Here is a 17,284-nt window from a genome sequence, read left to right as displayed (position 1 = left end):
TACAAGAAATTGTGAAACTGTTTTCTGAAGTAATTGTAAAATTTTACACTATTGCCTGCAGAGTATGATAGTTCCATTTGTACCACATTCTTGCCAACTCTTGATTTTGTCTGTCTTTACAATGTTATCCATTCCAATGGGTGTATCGTGGTATCTCATTGTGCTTCTAATTTATATTTACTTGGGATCTAGGCAATTCTTCATATACTATCTTCTTATATCTTTTGTTTGAACTCTCTGCTCATGTATTTTCCCAATTTTTTTGTTTGTTTAGATTCATTTGCATGATTTCTTTATATACTCTGGATACAAAAATTTTGCCATATAAATGTTTTGCACATATTTTTCTCAGAATGTGGCTTGCCTATAGATTTCTTTAATGGGGTCTTTTCATGAATAGTTTTAAATTTTGATAATGTCCAATTCAGAAACTTTTAAATAGTTATTACTTTCTTTATTTGTTTAAGAAAACATTGCCTATCTTAACGTTGATTCTTGTGATTTTTTCTGAAGTATTCTGAAAGCAGTATTTTACTTGCTGAAAGTACTTTTTTCATTTATTGCATGGGTGGCCTTGTCAAAAGTAAATTGAACATACAAATAGGTCTCTGGCTCTCTATTCTATCTACATTGAATTGTATTCCATTGATCTATTTGCCTGTCCTTAAGCAATATCACATTATCTTAATTGCTGTAAATTTATAGTACGTGAATCCATACAAGTTATGAAGTGAGACTTTGTTCTTTTTTCATGATTGCTTTGACTATTCTAGGTTCTTTTGCATTCCACGTAAATATTGGAGCCAGCTTTTTAATTTCTACAAAAGCCTGCTGGGATTTTCATTGGGATTATATTTTATTTATAGATGAGTTTGGGGAGAATTATCATCTTAACCATAGGAATCTTTCAATCAATAAATGCAGTATATTTTTTCATTTATTTAGATTTTCTTTAATTTTCCTTAGGAAAGTTTTGCACTTTTCTGTAAATAAAATTTTATTAAATAATTTACTAAATTTTAGTAAATAAAATTTTGATACAGTAAGTAACATTTCAAAACAGAATTTATTTTATATATATTTTTACTGGAACACAATTAGATCTTGCACATTGATCTCAAATGCTGTGACCTTTACATAATCATGCTATGTGAAAATAGTCAGTTTTATTTCTTTCTTTTTAATTTTTACCTTAATTTTTTTTCACATTGTGTGCTGGCTAGGATTTCCAATACAACATTAAAGAAATGTTTGAAGCAGACATCGTGGCTTTGTTTCTAACCTCAGGAGAAAGCATTCATTCTTGCATGATTTAACATGATACTAACTATAAACTTTTCATAGATCACTTTTCAAGGTTAAGAACGTTTCATTCTATTTCTAGTTTTGTGAGTTTTTATCATGAATGGGTGCTGAACTTTACCACTTTTTTTCCTAGATCTAGCAAGGTGATATGATTTTCCTGGAAAATATTATTCTTTTACTTTTAATCTAATTGCTTATATATAAAATGTTTAATCTAATTGCTTATGTATAAATGCTTATATATAAAATCTAATTGCTTATATACATGTTCCTGTAAACAGAATAAAATTATATATTGCTTTTTTGATGTAGGCTGACAATTTCTGCTTTTTAATTTGAGTTCTTAGTGCATTTACATTTAATGTCTTATTGATATGATTACCTAACCACACCAAAGGCTCACTGTACTGCTATTAGTTTCTGTGGGGTGTTTTTTTCTTTGTTTGTCCAAACCATTTCTTGGTCCCCTTTTTTCTTTTTTATGTTTCCTTTCAGATTTTTTTTCCTGTTATATTTCATTTTTATCTTCTCCTTGGTTTTTAAATATACTCGTAAAATTTAAGGGGTGTGGTTTTCCTAGAGATTAAAATATCCTTTGTTTAAGCATATTACAGCCAACATGAATTAACATTATGCATCCTTACATATAATATGAAAAACTTGGAACAGTTTACTTCCATTTTCCATTTTCATTCTTATTGAAGTTATTATAAATTTTATTTTTTATATATTATAAACCAGAGTACCTTGTGATTCATTTTTCTTTAATCACTTTTTAAATAAATTAATAAATGTGTAAATGAAACTATTTTTATTTATTTACATATTTTGGGGTATTTTTCATTTCTTCTTACCAATTTGAGTTTCCATCTAGTATCATTTTCTTCCAGCTTGATGTACTTCTTTTACTATTTTGTATAGTACGGATGAACTGATACTAAACTAACTCAGCTGGATTTGGTTGAAAATATCTTCATTTGGCCTTAATTTTTGCAACATAATTTTACTGTGTATAGAGTTCTAATTTGAAAAAGTTGTTTTCATCTTTAACACACAAAGATAGTATTCTACTGCCTTTTGTCTTGATTTTTTTTTTTATGAGAGGCCTGCATTTAGTGTTTTATATAGAACATCATAGTATTAATATTATAGTTGTTTCTCTATATGGAATTTGTTTATTTTATCTGATGTTTCAAAATTTTTAAATTTATCTTATTTTTCAGCAGTTTCTCTATAAGTTACCTGGGGGTGTTTGTTGTGTGTGCGTGTGTGTGAGAGAGAGAGAGAGAGAGAAAGAAAGAAGGGAAAGAGAGAAAGAAAGAATGAAAGAAAGAAAGAAAGAAAGAAGGAAAGAAAGAGGGAGGGAAGGAAGGAAGGAAAGAGAAAATGAAAGAAAGAAAGAAAGAAGAAAGAAAGAAAAAGAAGAAAGAAAGAGAAAGAAAAGAAAGAAGGAAAGAGTATGTATTTGCTTAGGGATTACTAAGCCTTTTACTTCTTATATTTGTAGGTTAATTTTTTTAAATCAAATTTGTAAAATTTGGCCATCTCCTTAATTTTTTTTTGCCTCACTATCTTTCTCCTTTTTGGTGTGTCCAATACACACATATTGTTTGATATTGTCCCTCAGGTTACAAGGCGCTGTCATTATTTTCAAGTTTTATTTTCTTTTTGTACCTCAACATGGGGTATAATTCCTATTGCCCTGTCTTCAAGCTCACCGTTCTTTTTTTCTTGCATTTCACAATCTATTAAGCCCATTTGCTGATTTTTTAAACAAATATTTTAGGTATTGTGTTTTCAGTTCTTAAATTTCCATTTTTAATAAGATTCTTCATTTGTTCATTCATATACATCTTTTTAAAAAATCAGTAAATATCTTTATAATAGCTGTATTGGAATAATTATTTGCTAATTTAAAACTCTTTGGATCTGTTTCTATTAACCACTTCCTCTCCCCAGGCTATGTTTATATTTTCCTGATTCTTTCCAATTATTTTCCTAGTTACTGATTGTATGCTAGACATTTTCCAATAGTTTTCTCAATTATTGATCATATGCTAGACATTTAGAAAAGTACATTATTGAGAGTCAGCATTCTGCTATTTTTCAGGTGTCGGATCTCATTTTTTTTAGTAGACAGTTCAATTACTGGAAGATCAGCCTAATTTTTTTGAGACCGGTTTTTATGATTTGTTAGGTTGAGTCTACTACAGTCTTTAATCTAGGGCTAGAGTGGACTTAATCCTAATGTGCATCTTTTTGGTTTCTTTATTAAATGTAAGGGACAGCCTGTGAGCTTTCTCCATTCTTATTGGTCAGAATTTCTATGTCTCCCAGCATTGTGTGGCTTCTCAAATCACATTTATTTTACATCTCCCTGAAGCAGTTCTCTTGTAGGCCCTGGAAAGTTTCCACCTGGAAAGTTGAGTAGTTTAGCACTCAACCAAATATTTAAGAAGACTCCAATACAGATTTCTGTAGCTCTCATCCTGCTCTCCAGTATGATGCTCTGAAGATGCCAGCTGCCTCAGCATCACTGAACTCTAAATTCTGCCTTTTTAAAAATATCTCAGCAGGAGCTGCATTCTCTTCTTATATTCTACCTTCGCAAGTCATGTGGGAGGACCCAGGTATAGAAAGTGACTCCAGGCTGAAAGCCACTTTAATCCCAAGGCTTACCTCAAGTCCTGTCTGTTTAATTTATGAAAACAGTTGCTTCGTATCTATTTTTCTCTTGTCATAATTCTGTCAGTCATGGGGGTTAGTCTTGCACTAGGTATTCTTCATGGTAGAAGTAGAAGTACTAATCTATTTTAGAACATATATTGTTATATATTTCATTCTGGGGTCTTTCGATTTGGAAGCATTTTTTGGTTGACATCAAGAAGTTTTTTTTTTTAATTTTTATTTTTTACAAATATCACAGGCATATTTTCACTGAGTTTCACTGAGTCTGAACTTCCTCGCTCTGATTACTTTTGGTCAGTTTGAAAGAAGGAATAATTAAGTCACCAACTAAATGATAAAATGTGGTACTGGAAAACTGAGGTTAATCTGATTCTAACACAAGTTTCACCACATTGAAGGCTGTTCTCCATCTATTTTCACAGTCCAGAATAAAACTGCACCATACTGATCATTAATAATTGTATTTGAGTGGGTGAAACAGAGGAAAATGTTGCTTATTTTATGAGTGTTATTAGCTTTAATAGAAACTGAAATATAAAACAATTAGAAATCACCAGGGTTAATTTAAAAACACAAACTTCTGATATTTAAAGGGAGTTACCATGATTATTATTTGTTGGTTTTGACCTCTTTTTGCTTGAATATATTTAAAATTTCAAGGCATCTTTTTCATATTAAAACCTCTAAGTGTAAATATGCTAGCCTCTTATTTGTGGCACACTTGTTGAACACACAGTTTTACATTTTCAAGTAAGACAGAAAAAGATGCTTCATCTAGTTAAGATGACAATAGTCTAGTATGACAATGGATTGTCAATATATGTGTCATGAAGACTATGAGAATCTTCTGTCATCTTCAGTTCTTAAGGCAACTTTTTATACCAGAAACTATGCAAGGTCAATTCAGTCCTTATAATCTATTTATTCACACACATTGTTATCAGTGTATAGCATTAGAAATATAGTGATAAACAAGAAAGATAGGTTCCTTGCTTTTTCCAGTTCTTGCAAATTAATGAGGGGGACAAGAGCTCAACACATGAGTGGGCAGGATAATAGCTTGTGTTAAGTGTGATAACATAAAAGGTAATATGATAGAGAGTGAGGGAAAAAAGGCTTCATCACATAGAGTGGCCAAAGAAGGACTTTTTGAGGTGACATTTAAGTGAAAGCCTAAAGGATGAGATAATTTAGTAATGTGAAGAACTTAGGAAACAGTTTTTCAGGCAGAGGGAATATCAAATATAAAGGCCTTGAGATGGGAGCAGGACTAGCACATTTGAAGTTTAAAAAGGAGTTTGATGTTACTGGCTTGAAGTGAATGAGAAAAACAGTAATAAATATTGAAATTAGAGAGTAGGAAAGTAGGAAGATTACTCAAAAGAAAACTCCTGATTGCACTCAGTGCCCTAGTATGGGAGGGCCCAAACTAATTCCTCCTCCAGAAAATGACTACCATCTGCCCAGTTGATTTGGACTCTCTATTGACTTAACCTTGATTCTTTAATTTCTTAAGGGACTTACTCCAAAATTCTAATTAATCATCAAGTTATGTCTTCTCAACTGCCAAAATATGTCTCCCAAATCTAGCCACTTCTATGAATATCCACTGCTATCATCTTAGTTCTAGCCATCATGGCCTCTTGCCTAAACTGTTACATTCACCTCCTTGCTGCACTGCTTGCTTCTACTGTCACGTCCACTCCAATCCATTCTTCAACTTGTCGTCAAAGGTATCACTCAAGATTTTTCTGGTCACATGATTCCCTTGTTTAAAACCTTTACATTAATTTTCACTCTTGGAGTGAAGTCTGTTATCATGTTACATATCTTAATCTCTCTCTCTCTCTCTCACACACACACAGATACACGCACAAAGAGATAGAGAGAGAGAGAGAGACACTTTCTCAGTTTGATGCCTTTGGCTTGTTATTAATGAGCATGATCAGCTGTGACATGCATTTTGCCAAGTATCAACTACAAATGCCACTAATTCCCTAATAGTTCTTCCTGGGATTTTGGTTCTATTCAAAGAATTATTATTTTACAAAGTACTCCTTAGTCACTAATTTGTGGTGTTAAAACAAGACTTATTTCTTTTCTGCTCTTTTTAAAAATCTGCCTTAATTAAATGTTGCTTTTCCCTGTTGACTAAAACAACTTTCTACCTCCTGGAAGGAAGGTTGGGAGATGGTTTATCACTGCTATGTGCTGATGTATATATGATCACTCTCTGCTTTGTTATTTTGAACTGAATAACTTCCAAACCTTTTACTTTTCCTTAAGACCACAGGAAATAAATCGTTAAAAGCAGACAAAATTACTTATTTACATCCTAAACATTAATTAACCATCCAAGAAGCATGACATCAGGAAATGAAACGAGTTATGTAGGAAGGAACACTCACTCTTTGAAGCTATCATGCTTCAAGAATGATTGAGGAAATCATAAACAGCAGGCAAAATTCATTCACAAGACCTAGGTCACTTACAGTAGGGGAGTCTGTTTCTGTGAAAGTCTGGCAATATGTTTTATACACTCCTTTAGTGGCTCTTCAAGATTACTTCTATTCTCTTCAGAATCAGGTTTCATATACTCCCACCCAGTAGCTGGAAAATCAATCTGAAAGAAAAAAAATGATTTGCCATGTGTTGAAGGTGTCTCAAAATACATTATTGATTTAATATTCCTATCTTAGATTTATAGAAACTAAAGAACAGAATAAATTCTATTTTTTCTGTGCTATTTATAATTTTAAAATAATTTCTAAAATAATTATTAGCGGTTGGACTTAGGATTTAAATATACAAGTTATTTAGCCAATTATGTATACAAATTGTATAGATGGGTCACCGGTAATGTTGTCTGAGGGAAAATGAGAGAAATAATAATATATGGTCTCTCCATAAAGATTAATATGTTACACTTTTGGTTAATGCTGACATTATATCCTTTTTACATTTCAGTGTTAAAATGTCTCCTTATGAAATGATGAAATTTAACATTGGTAATTATGCTTTTTTCATGTAACCCGCCTGAAAAAATAGAGTTAATCTATATTGATCTCTAGTTCATGAAATTTGCAAGTCTGAGAATCATTATGTACACATGAGTGAGCTCTTCTTTGGTAAAGAACTGTTGTGTTAGTAAAAAATCAAATAGAATATTTCTGCTTTGGTTCTGTAGTTCAGATTTATAGACAGTTCTAGAATCCAGCCTCCTTTTTTTTCTGGCTCAGTCTACTTTCTGTTAAACCATGTTTCAGTGATTCAGAATCTGATTAGTAAATAAAATTACAGTTAACAAAAAGACAGTTCCAGGCTATGTAAATAAGCTGGATATTCTAGGGCTCCATAGGTTTGCTTAAGGTTATCACACATACTGGGTTTTTTTCATTTTAATATTAGAAATCCCACAGACATTATTTTTCTCTGCTGAGTTATGTTAGGTTGGAATCTCAGAAAAAATTGAGGAACCTTACAAAGTAGATGGTGTGAGTTTCAGTTTGAAATACAGTTTAATATATTTGAGCGCTTATTTATTTGAAAAAGTTTTAGTAATTTCATTCTATAACCTCTAACGTTTGTTATAAGTTTTGTTTTTGATATAATCTGTGTTACAATGTATCAATTACTACTCCAACGTGATAAAATAAACAAGTACGAGATCAGCTTAACTGGAACATTACAGCAAAGTTTGCCTCTTGACAAAGATTAATCTTGAAAGATGAACTTTGGTACCTTAGAGGGGAAGGGCATCCAGTACGAGCAAGTTACATGCTACTCTTTATATGGACAAATGTTTTTAAATAGCTCTTAATGAGTTAGTATAATTTTATGTTGATACTAAGTAAATGGCATGGTAGATGAGAAAACTGAGAAAGGTAGATGAGCATACAAAAGAACTCCTGTGTACAAACCTATAATAAATTATTTGTATATATTTCACTTAGGAAACAATTTTTATTTCTGATACGTGAGATCTTTTATCAAATTGCATTTTTTCATGAATTATGAGGCTAAATAGCTACTGATTCTTGAGTTACTATAGAAAATATTGGAATTTTTCCTAGTTGCCTTTTCTACTTTTTATAAGAGAAAACTTCCCCAAAACTATGCTTTAATGCATTTGCTTTAGAACACTTTTAAGCACCATACATAATGAAAGATATAAGTAATATCTATTATTTTCTGATAACTTAAAGTTTAATTGAGGAGAAAAGGCGCACACATTAACAATTAAAATAGGGAATAATAAATACATAGCACCCCAAAGCTGCGCTTCATTGTTGTGCTTTCAGTACTGACAAACACTCAGCTCTGTTCTTTCTCCTTCTATGGCTGTGGCTGACCAAGCCTGGCTTTGGTCTCAAATTTCTTTTTTTTTTTTTTTTTTTGAGATGGAGTCTCACTCTGTTGCCCAGGCTGGAGTGCAGTGGCACCATTTCGGCTCACTGCAAGCTCCACCTGCCGGGTTCACGCCATTCTCCTGCCTCAGCCTCCCCAGTAGCTGGGACTACAGGTGCCCACCACCACACCCAGCTAATTTTTTTGTATTTTTAGTAGAGACGGGGTTTCACCATGTTAGCCAGGACAGACTCGATCTCCTGACCTTGTGATCCACCCGCCTCGGCCTCCCGAAGTGCTTGGATTACAGGCGTGAGCCACCGCACCCGGCTTCAAATTTCTTTTGAAAGGAACGCTTCAGGAGATCTATTCAAATGTCAACATTGCATGCGCCATGACATCTATTTCTCACATTCCTGGCTAAGCCTTGAGGATACACTCCTTATTTTAACAACAGCAACAACAACAACAGCAACAAAAATATGTTTTTTTGTGGGGGATAGAGGAACATATTCAAACCTGGTTATCCTCCCTTCTAATTCACAGCTCCTTACACATTTGGATATCAACTTCTTGTGTTCCATTTATCCATCTTGCTTCACTTCTTCTGCTCATCCTTTGTCATTCACAGTTGGCCACCATGATTTCTACTATGGCTTCATTACTTGGCACTGCTCACGGGAGCTGTTGTGAATGTCCCTAGCGTCCATGCCCCACAACCATACCCATAAGGTGCCCCTGGGCCAATTTTGGGTTCCCATGATTCTGTCAGATTATTCAAAGAACTTCCACTTGGACTGTGTGTAGGTTGGTATTATAAGACACACGTGCTGGGCATGGTGTCTCATGCCTGTAATCTCAGGACTTTGGGAGACTGAGGCAGACAGATCACTTGAGGTTAGGAGTTCAAGACCAGCCTGGCCAACATGGTGAAACCGTGTGTCTACTAAAAATACAAAAATAAGCTGGGCATGGTGGCATGCACCTGTAATTCCAGCTACTTGGGAGGCTGAGGCACAAGAGAGAATCGCTTGAACCATGGAGGTGGAGGTTGCAGTGAGCTGAGGTCATGCCACTGCCCTCCAGCTGGGGTGATGGAGTGAGGCACTGTCTCATAAAAAAGAAAAGAAAAGAAAAGACATACGTATGTTAGACCATTAGTTCTATTGCAGTTCAGAGGAAGGAAAGATAACTGCTAACTGGGTGGCAATTGTGGTGAGTGTGAAAAAAGGAGCTGTAAAAGAGGGATCCATATGGTGGTTTTGGAGTGAGGAAAAAAAAAGGATCTCTGTTACATTAGAAATAAAAATACAATGTGTTCTAAAAACTTTGTATCAATGATAAGACTGGTGCTTCTTCCTAACGCTGACGATAATGGAATATAAGCATGTACTAAAATGTTAGAAAAAGTAAAATACTTTGAATGAGTGAGTAAGGTCTGTGGTTTAAGGAGACGTCTTGCTTAGATAAAAGGAAGAGCCAAACATTTTGGTATTCAGGTTCAGATAAGTGGACCAAAGGGCTAAATTGAGACATATGTGTGGGCAGTGTTTTTGTAGTCATCAGAAATATGGATATATATCATTAATTTAACAAATACATTATTCCAACTACTGTGCTAGATGTTTGTGATATAATGCCTTCAATGCCATCAGAGATCACTCAGTCAGTGGGAAGGAATATGATGTGATAAATGTGTTGATAAAAATGCTGTTGGGTATTACGTGAACATAGAAGAAGGGCACTTAACTTTGCTTGGCGTGAGAAGAGTGGAGGGGGTAAGGGAGAGATTTCTAGAGGGTCCGTGGATGGAAAAAGATGAATCTCATTTACACAGAGTCAGAGGAGGGGTGGACAGTGGAGGGTGAAGAGGCGAGGGCACATTATAGACAGGGAACAGTATTCATAAATTCACATAAGGTGAAAGCAAGACAGTGCATGTCAGAAACGACAGTATTTTCAAAGTTGTTGAAGCTTGAAGTGTCAAACAGGGACTGGCAAGAGAAGCGATGGGACAGGGGTCATGCTACAGAGGTTGGCCTTAATCCTCTGGGTAGCACTGAGTTATTGAAGAGTCTAAGCAGGGAACTGGCAGGTTCAGATTTAAGTTTTAGAAGAATCACCCTTGTGACTGCATAAATTTTGGATTAGAGAATGACAAAACTAAAGCCAAGGAAACCAGCAGATGAGGTGAGGAATTGAGAGGATAGACAATAAAAATATAGAAGATAAATTGGCAGGATATAGTATGGACCGGATATGAGTAGAGAGAAAGAAGGAAGGAGACAAGAAAATCAGGTAGGTGTATGTGGGGCATGAACAGACATAAAGAATTCAGAGGGTGAAAGTAATTTTGGAGAGGAAGTGGGCTCCGTTTGGGGCATGTTTCGTTTGAAGCTGCCAATAGAATATCCAGGTGGGGGTTTCAGCAAGTATGTGGCTATATTTGTCTGAAGCTTGATGTGTGAAGAAGTCTGAACTAGAGATACAGACTCAGAAGTGCACTTACATAGATATTGAGACAAGAACCTTAGAAATGTATGAGACCCAGTAATTCCATGGCTAAGTATATATTCAAGAAAGATGAAAACATATGTTCACACAAAAACATGTCCATACATGTTCATAACAGCAATATTCTTAATAGCTAAATAGTGGAAAGAATTCAAATGTACATTGACTGATAAATTAATAAATAAAATATGGTATACTCATGTACATATTACAATAATGTAACATTATTGTATAAAAATGTATCTGTAATATAGAAAAAGGAATGAATCCCAATCGGGGGTACCACCTGGATGCACTTTGAAAATATTATGCTAAGTGACAGAAGCTGGCCACAAATAAGATCACACATTGTAGGATTCCATTTAAATGAAATGCCCCAAACAGTCAAATTGATAGAGATAGAAAGAAGATTAGTGGTTGCTTAGGATTGGGGGAATAGGAGGTGAGAGCTAAGGGGTGTGGGATTTCTTTTTGGATGTGATGAAAATGATCTGAAATTGACTGCGGTGATAGTTGCACATATCTGTGAAAATACTAAAAACTACTGAATCGCACACTTTAAATGGGAGGATAGTATGGTATGTGAATTACATCTCAAGAAAGCTGTTTTTTTAAAAGAAAATAAATGAATGACAGCATCCAGGGAGAATATGTCCACTGTGCACGGCAGCGGGCTGCAGACTGGAACCTTTGAGAATTGTCCTTGGTGAGAGCCTGGGAAGGAGACAAAGGATGACCAGAGAGCAGTGGAAGGAGATATCCGAGGGCAGTAACACCAAAGCCAGAGGAGGAGGGGGTTCGGTTCTGTGGAAGGAGGAGGGAGAAAGTTCAGTCTCTTTGAAGAAGAGGAGGGAGTTCAGTTATGGGGAAGAGACAGACAGTGCCAGGAAGAGCAGAGGGAGGGCTAGCCTGATGAGGACTGAAAACCATCACTGGGTTTGGCACCTGGGAACTAGCAGGTACCTAACCACAGTTAAGAGTGGTGGCAAGCCAGAATACAGTGATTGTAGATACAAACGGGGAGGTGAGGAAGTAGAGAAACATAGATCCCAGCACTTTGGGGGGCCGAGATAGGTGGATTACCTGAGGTCAGGAGTTCGAAACCAACCTGGCCATCATGGTGAAACCGTATCTACTAAGATACAAAAATTAGCTGGGCATGGTGGCGCACACCTGTAATCCCAGCTACTTGGGAGGCTGAGGCAGGAGAATTGCTTGAGCCTGGGAGGAGGAGGTTGCAGTGAGCCGAGATCGCGCCACTGCACTCCAGCCTGGGCGACAGAGTGAGAATTCATCTCCAAATAATAATAATAATAAAGAAACATAGACTAGAACAAGAACCGCATGAATTCTATGAAACAGCTCTGCATTTCGTGCTTAAATATGTGACAGAGCTGTTCCACTAGATTGCATTCGGGGAGAGGCAGGAAGTTGAGGGAGACCCAGGCTAAGTCAGTCAAGCAGTAACGTATGTATTATCTGCCTCCACTTCTGAACTAAAATCTATTTCACTCTGTCCACTGCTTCCGGTCGGCACATCAATCAACCATAGGACCTGAAAAAAGTATTGCCTGGAAATGATCACATCTGTGTCATATTACATCCCTTGTCATACTGGAGTGGCTGCAGTGTGGCACTAACCACCATCTAATGAGGACAATCGGAAAAGTGAAGTCAGGTAGGCTTAGTATAATCTTTTCATTATGCAGAGGATAAAATAGGTTAGGTGACTTGTTCAAGGTCATAAAGTTTTCTGTAAAAGGAAGACTAGAATCCAGATTTTCTAACTCAGCCAGATGTCTTTCCCTGAGACTCATACTAACTCCCTAACGAAACACTGGATGCAGAACTTGGTTGTAATTTCACCATCTCATAATCTTTAGGTTGAAAGATTCTGCTCTAAATTTAGCTGACTATTTAATTAAACTGATACTATTAAAGGTTTTGTCTTTACTACCTTAATAACTCTTATTTTATATATTGCATAACCAATTAAAATCATGCTGAGAGGCTTTTAATGTGTCTATACAATTTGAAATTATTTTGTAAAAATGGGATGGTTTAACTTTCGCGTACTGTGGAGTGATTTACATGCCCCTCTTCCAGTTATTTTTAAGATGAATTCTATCATGGATCCAGATCTTTACGTGGAAATCAGTGCCACTATTGAATATTTGAAGTTTTCCTTCAGATTCCACTTGCTAAAATCTATGTTGATAAAGGAACTATTCACCTCATCTGAGAAGAATCAAGGATAGTCTCATCTGATAGACTTTCTTCTCCTTCTTCTACCACCATCACTCTTCTCTGCCCCATAGAACCTTAAAATCATGAATTTATATCCACAAAACTCTGACAATGGTCATACTTGAAAATTTTCATTAAGCTAAGGTGGTTTGGACCTGTCAAGAAATAGTTTGATAGAAAAAACATTTGTCTTCTTAAAGAAAGATCACTTATATCTACACTTACACACCCCACAGGCCTATATAAAATGCAAGGTATCTCAAACTGAGTTCTTCATATTACTCTGTTGAAGACTGTCTATCCTTTCTCTGTGTTCATTCTTAAAACTGAAGATATTGCTATGAACTCAGGAACTCAAGTTTCTGTCTCTGTTTCCCTATATATTTCCTTCATATAGTTGCACCCCTTTCTGTTTAAAAAAAGTTTCTAAAATCTACCACTTAGTTGTTTTTTCTTAGTTTTTGGCCCTATGATCCTTAACTTAGATCACTAAAATATTCTTCTAATAAATGTCCAGGCTGGGTGCAGTGGCTCACGCCTGTAATCCCAGCACGCTGGGATGCTGGGGCAGGAGGATTGCTTGAGGTCAGGAGTTCAAGACCAGCATGAGCAACATAGTGAGACTCCCATCTCTACAAAAAATAATAATAATAATAATAATAAAAATAACAGGGCATGGTGGCATGCACTTGTGGTTCCAGCTACTTGGGAGGCTAAGATGACAGGATCATTGGACCCCAGAAGGTGGAGGCTGCAGTGAGCTATGTTTATTCCACTACACTCCAGCCTCGGTGACAGAGTGAGTCTCTGTCTCAAAAAAAAAAAAAAAACACCCAAACCCAAACCAAAACAAGTGTTCACATATCCGATCTTCTTGTTTTTTTAAGGCATTTTCTACAACATTGCTGGAACTACTTTTTATGACTTACTGCCCAGATAATCATGTCCAAACCTGGTACACAGTCTAATGCCCTAACGATTTTCCACTTTTTACCACTGTTCCTCACATAATTTATTCTTTAATCTTAACTAACTTGCCATATTTTGAAGCTGCCAACTCTTTTCTGAATCTGTGTGTTTGCATTGTGCATTCCTTTATGACTGGATAATCCTTCCCACTTAAACTCGTTAGTGAGAATTTACTCATACTAGAAAGGGCATTCAAATGTCATGTCCTCTGGGTGTCTGTCCCCAGACTTTTTACATTTCTTTACTTTCCCTCAGAAATATTCATTGCTATTCTCGCTGTGTTAGTGTCCCTACAATGGCTATAGTATCTGTCACATTACATCAGAGTGAGTTGCGAAAGTCTGTCTCTCCAGCTGGATTTTGCATTCCTTGAATTCCTGGCTTAGTATTACATATTCGCTCATTTTTGTAAGAGTGTTTACCATAATGTTTGGAGCATAGTAGTCATATGTAAAACATGAATCAAATGTGATTGAATTGAACCTCTAGCATTTTGCTATTTTTCTTCATTAGTAGAATATGTTTACCGGGTTTGTGATGAGTCTCTCCTCTTTATTCATGGATATATTTATCTTTTTGTTCTTTTAAAACAGAACAAGTGCTAATTGATAAGATATCGTGTGTGGAGTGTCTATGATATTGTGCCAAGATCTAATCTGAATAAGCATTCTTTTTTAACATGTCCACAGATTAGAAGTGGATCTTTAGGTGTCATCTGGTCGAATCTTCCTCTGCAAGAGTGTGATGCCATATTTTAGTAGCATTAATTTTTCCTTTCCATGTTAAATATTTTTCTGCGCATCTTTCTCAACTCTATGTCCCAAACCCCTCACCACAAGCCTGGAAACTTAAGAGCTGGAGACTCTACTAACTTCTTCTAGAGCAGTGATGTCAGCTGAGGAAATCCTTTTCTCAAATCACATTTGACAATATCTGGAGACATTCTTTGATTTTCAGAATGAGAAAGTGCCTCAGGCATCTAGTGGAAAGAAGCCGGGGATGATGCTAAACATCCTGAAATACACAGAACAGCCCCCACAACAAAGAATTTTCTTGTCCAAAATGTCAATACTGGTAAAGCTGAAAAACTCTGTTCTAGAGGGTGCTGCCCAGATAGCATTTTCTAATTTTTCCTATAGAGATGAAAAGTTCATATTCCATGCATTTCTGTGTATGAGACTGTGCATGCCTCACGTTTCCAACCAACCTGACAAACTACAATCAGGACCCCATAACGAGCTGTCAGCAGTAAGGACCAAAGGCTGAAGTCATTTACCACCTTTCTTTTATGATCACTAATCACACAGAGTAGAGAGACTTTAAGAAAAAAAGAAGGATAATTACTTTGCAGTTTTTTTCTACTACTCAGTTAATTGCTAGTCATTTTAAGAAGCATATAACAGAAGAGATTTTAAAGAAATATGACACAAAGCAGAGGCAGGTGTGAGTAGGATACCAAGTTAATAATACATACCAATGACTGTTTTTAGACAATAGAAAGAAAATGAATGCCCATAATGAGTATACTAATGGCGACACTCCATAGTTCTCCAACATGACCTTGTAGGATGGAGAATGGTTTGAAATTGCCATTATATAAGCTGGGAGAAAAGTGCTTTGAGAGTACTGTACATAAAAGCAGCAGAGGTTTCACAAATCCCAGAAGGCTGGAGGCAGAGAAGACTATTAAAATGTGTGATCCTGGAAGAAATTGTTTCTATAATTGACAACAAACTACTTATCAACCAATACTTGCCATGTGTACTTTAATCTTGTAGCCTGGCACTTACCTGCAGGGTCACCGGGGATGGCTGACTTACATCCCACACTCCTGGAGCTATCATTTCTACGGGAGGCTCACTCTGTAATGTCATGCTGAACAGCATAGACCCGAGAATGGATTTTCTACAAAAGACAACACACACACACACAGACAGGAGTCACTTCATGAGGGAAGTTATAATTATCTGTAAATGTTTTCTTCTGGAATATAAACATAATCCGCTCTTATAGGGGCTTTATTCAGTTGCTAGAAAAGAAATGAGATAGTCCACCAGCCTAGACACTGATTAACAGTTCGTTTCTAATATACCACATGCTTGGCTATTTTCATAAATGCCTACATTTATTTTGCACATGAGAAAATTATTTGCCCACAGTGGTTTCTAATGGGTAGCATTTATTTTTAATTGCCATCAATGGTGATTATAAAGTGGGACTAAGAATTTCAGATTTATATTATTGGAGTTACAACTGCCTTAAATCAATAAAGATGTCAACTCTTCAGAACATATTTTGCTCCATGGAGTGACTAAATCCCCTGGGAAACTTTAAAGATACAGGTTCTAAATTTATTAAAAAAAAAACGATTTAAATTAGCATAGCATATGATCTGCAGAATAAAAATAGTTGTGGGGCTTCATGGAGGAAACGGTTCCTTATGCATAAATAGAAAGATTATTCATAATCTAAATGTTTAAAAATCGGTGGTAAATTACCATAGTAAATGAGAGTGCATACAGGAAAGGCTTTAAACAGGGAAGAGTTTGTGGATGGTTTTAACAGCTTCAGTAACATCCAAATCCATAGATCCTTATGTGAATTAAAAAAGAAGTTGTACCTGGCTAGGTATATGAGTCAGAATATCAGTAAAATGTTCCAGTGATCATAGAAAACAGTGTTGGATTTTAATATGCCGACTTGAAAGTGCAAAACTGAAAGTCAACAAAATTAAATTTAAGTTTATAAAGAACTTTAATGCATCCAGTGAGCTTTTCTAAAAGCAATATACAATTCCATCTTGCCATTTAACAGATCTTATGCAAAGCATGAGGAAAAAATTCAACAAATAAAGCTTTCTTTAGACCTTTAGCTTTCTGAAGACTGCCTCTTTTATCATTTTCTCTATTTAAAGATATTGTCAGCACATATCTGCCTAGAGGAGTATAATGTGCTTTATTAAAATATAGGCAGATGTTTTATATGACTCAAGAATATTCTTGTAGCAGGATGAATTTTGGGTCTTCTTTGTTTCTTTGTTCCATCCCTCCCTTACCTAGAGAAAATCTGTCTTGGTATAACAATATCAGGGGTCCAGTATTAGTAAGGTATGAATTAGTTTAATAGAGATAAGGATTAGAAAATTATTATTGTAATTTTCCCCTTTGCCTTTCAGAGCATAGGACCTTCACCCCAAATGGCCAAATCCCCATCT

General features: G+C 35.6%; 1 protein-coding gene across 1 annotated transcript in view; it reads right to left on the bottom strand.

Moving 5' to 3' along the window:
- The window catches only part of PIK3C2G (phosphatidylinositol-4-phosphate 3-kinase catalytic subunit type 2 gamma), a 364,289-nt gene that overhangs the window by 249,244 nt on the left and 97,761 nt on the right, over window positions 1-17,284 (bottom strand). Inside the window, exons 13-14 of the mRNA XM_019039448.4 lie at window positions 15,861-15,975; window positions 6,486-6,616 (exon numbers count right to left, since the gene is read on the bottom strand). Coding sequence (XP_018894993.2) covers window positions 6,486-6,616; window positions 15,861-15,975 — 246 coding nt within the window. The remainder of the gene's footprint in view (window positions 1-6,485; window positions 6,617-15,860; window positions 15,976-17,284) is intronic.

This window comes from Gorilla gorilla, chromosome 10 (assembly GCF_029281585.2).
Source record: "Gorilla gorilla gorilla isolate KB3781 chromosome 10, NHGRI_mGorGor1-v2.1_pri, whole genome shotgun sequence".
Lineage (NCBI taxonomy): Eukaryota > Metazoa > Chordata > Mammalia > Primates > Hominidae > Gorilla > Gorilla gorilla.
Note: the sequence above shows the minus strand (reverse complement) of the source record. Positions and strands in the feature narration are given on the sequence as shown.